The sequence below is a fragment of the Microtus ochrogaster genome, assembly GCF_000317375.1.
Source record: "Microtus ochrogaster isolate Prairie Vole_2 chromosome 6 unlocalized genomic scaffold, MicOch1.0 chr6_random_2, whole genome shotgun sequence".
In the NCBI taxonomy this organism is placed as follows: Eukaryota; Metazoa; Chordata; class Mammalia; order Rodentia; family Cricetidae; genus Microtus; species Microtus ochrogaster.
Genome location: NW_004949095.1, coordinates 10,148,507 through 10,149,294, shown reverse-complemented (window position 1 = coordinate 10,149,294; position 788 = coordinate 10,148,507). Strand labels below are relative to the sequence as shown.

Sequence of the window (788 nt, the reverse complement as noted above, 5' to 3'; positions counted from 1 at the left end):
GGTTTGGTTTACAATGAATAAATGAATTCATTAGCATTTACTAAGGCTGGCAGGAGAGAGAGATAGCTCAGTGGTAGAATGCTTGTCTAACACTGAAAACTAAGTAGGGAAAAGAGTGCAAGATGAAGACAAGAGTGAATGAGAAAGGGAGGAGAGAGAGACAAAGTTTTCATACATGAGTATTCATTTATAGCATGCAATTTTTATGGTAATACAAGTATCCTTAACAGATATTTGGCCAAGTGTGGTGGGACACAACTTTAATCCCAACACTTGAGAAGTAGAGGCAGGTCAATCTCCCTCAATGTGGCCAGCCTGATCTACATAGAATGTTCTAGGCCAACCAGGGCTATACGTTGAAACCCTGTCTCAAAAAACAAACTACTGTTTGTTTAGCATGAGTTTTATAATTGCATTTACCTCTAGCACTGCTGAGTGGTTTCAGGTACAAGGCTAATTCTTCTACACATTTCTTGGCTTCCTCATAATGCTTTGTATCTTCAACCCCACTACACAAAGTAATGGGCTGTTGCTCAGGGATCTGGAGGCCAAAAGAAAAGTTTTTAATATTTCATTAATTTATTAAATGTTTTATTGAGTACAATTTACCTGTTGATAGTCCCAATGCTGGCAACATTATAACTACTAAATTTGTAAATTGCTTTCAAAAATTTTCTTGTACATATACCATCTATCATTTTTCTATAGCAGCCTTACTGAAAGAGAATTCAAATACTATATAATTAATAGGCTTAACATACACAATTCAATGATTTGTAGTATTAACA

At 35.4% G+C, this 788-nt stretch overlaps 1 protein-coding gene across 1 annotated transcript in view; it reads right to left on the bottom strand.

Moving 5' to 3' along the window:
- Rc3h1 (ring finger and CCCH-type domains 1) overlaps positions 1 to 788 on the bottom strand; it is a 118,192-nt gene that overhangs the window by 49,463 nt on the left and 67,941 nt on the right. The window contains exon 3 of the mRNA XM_013352493.1: positions 421 to 541. Coding sequence (XP_013207947.1) covers positions 421 to 541 — 121 coding nt within the window. The remainder of the gene's footprint in view (positions 1 to 420; positions 542 to 788) is intronic.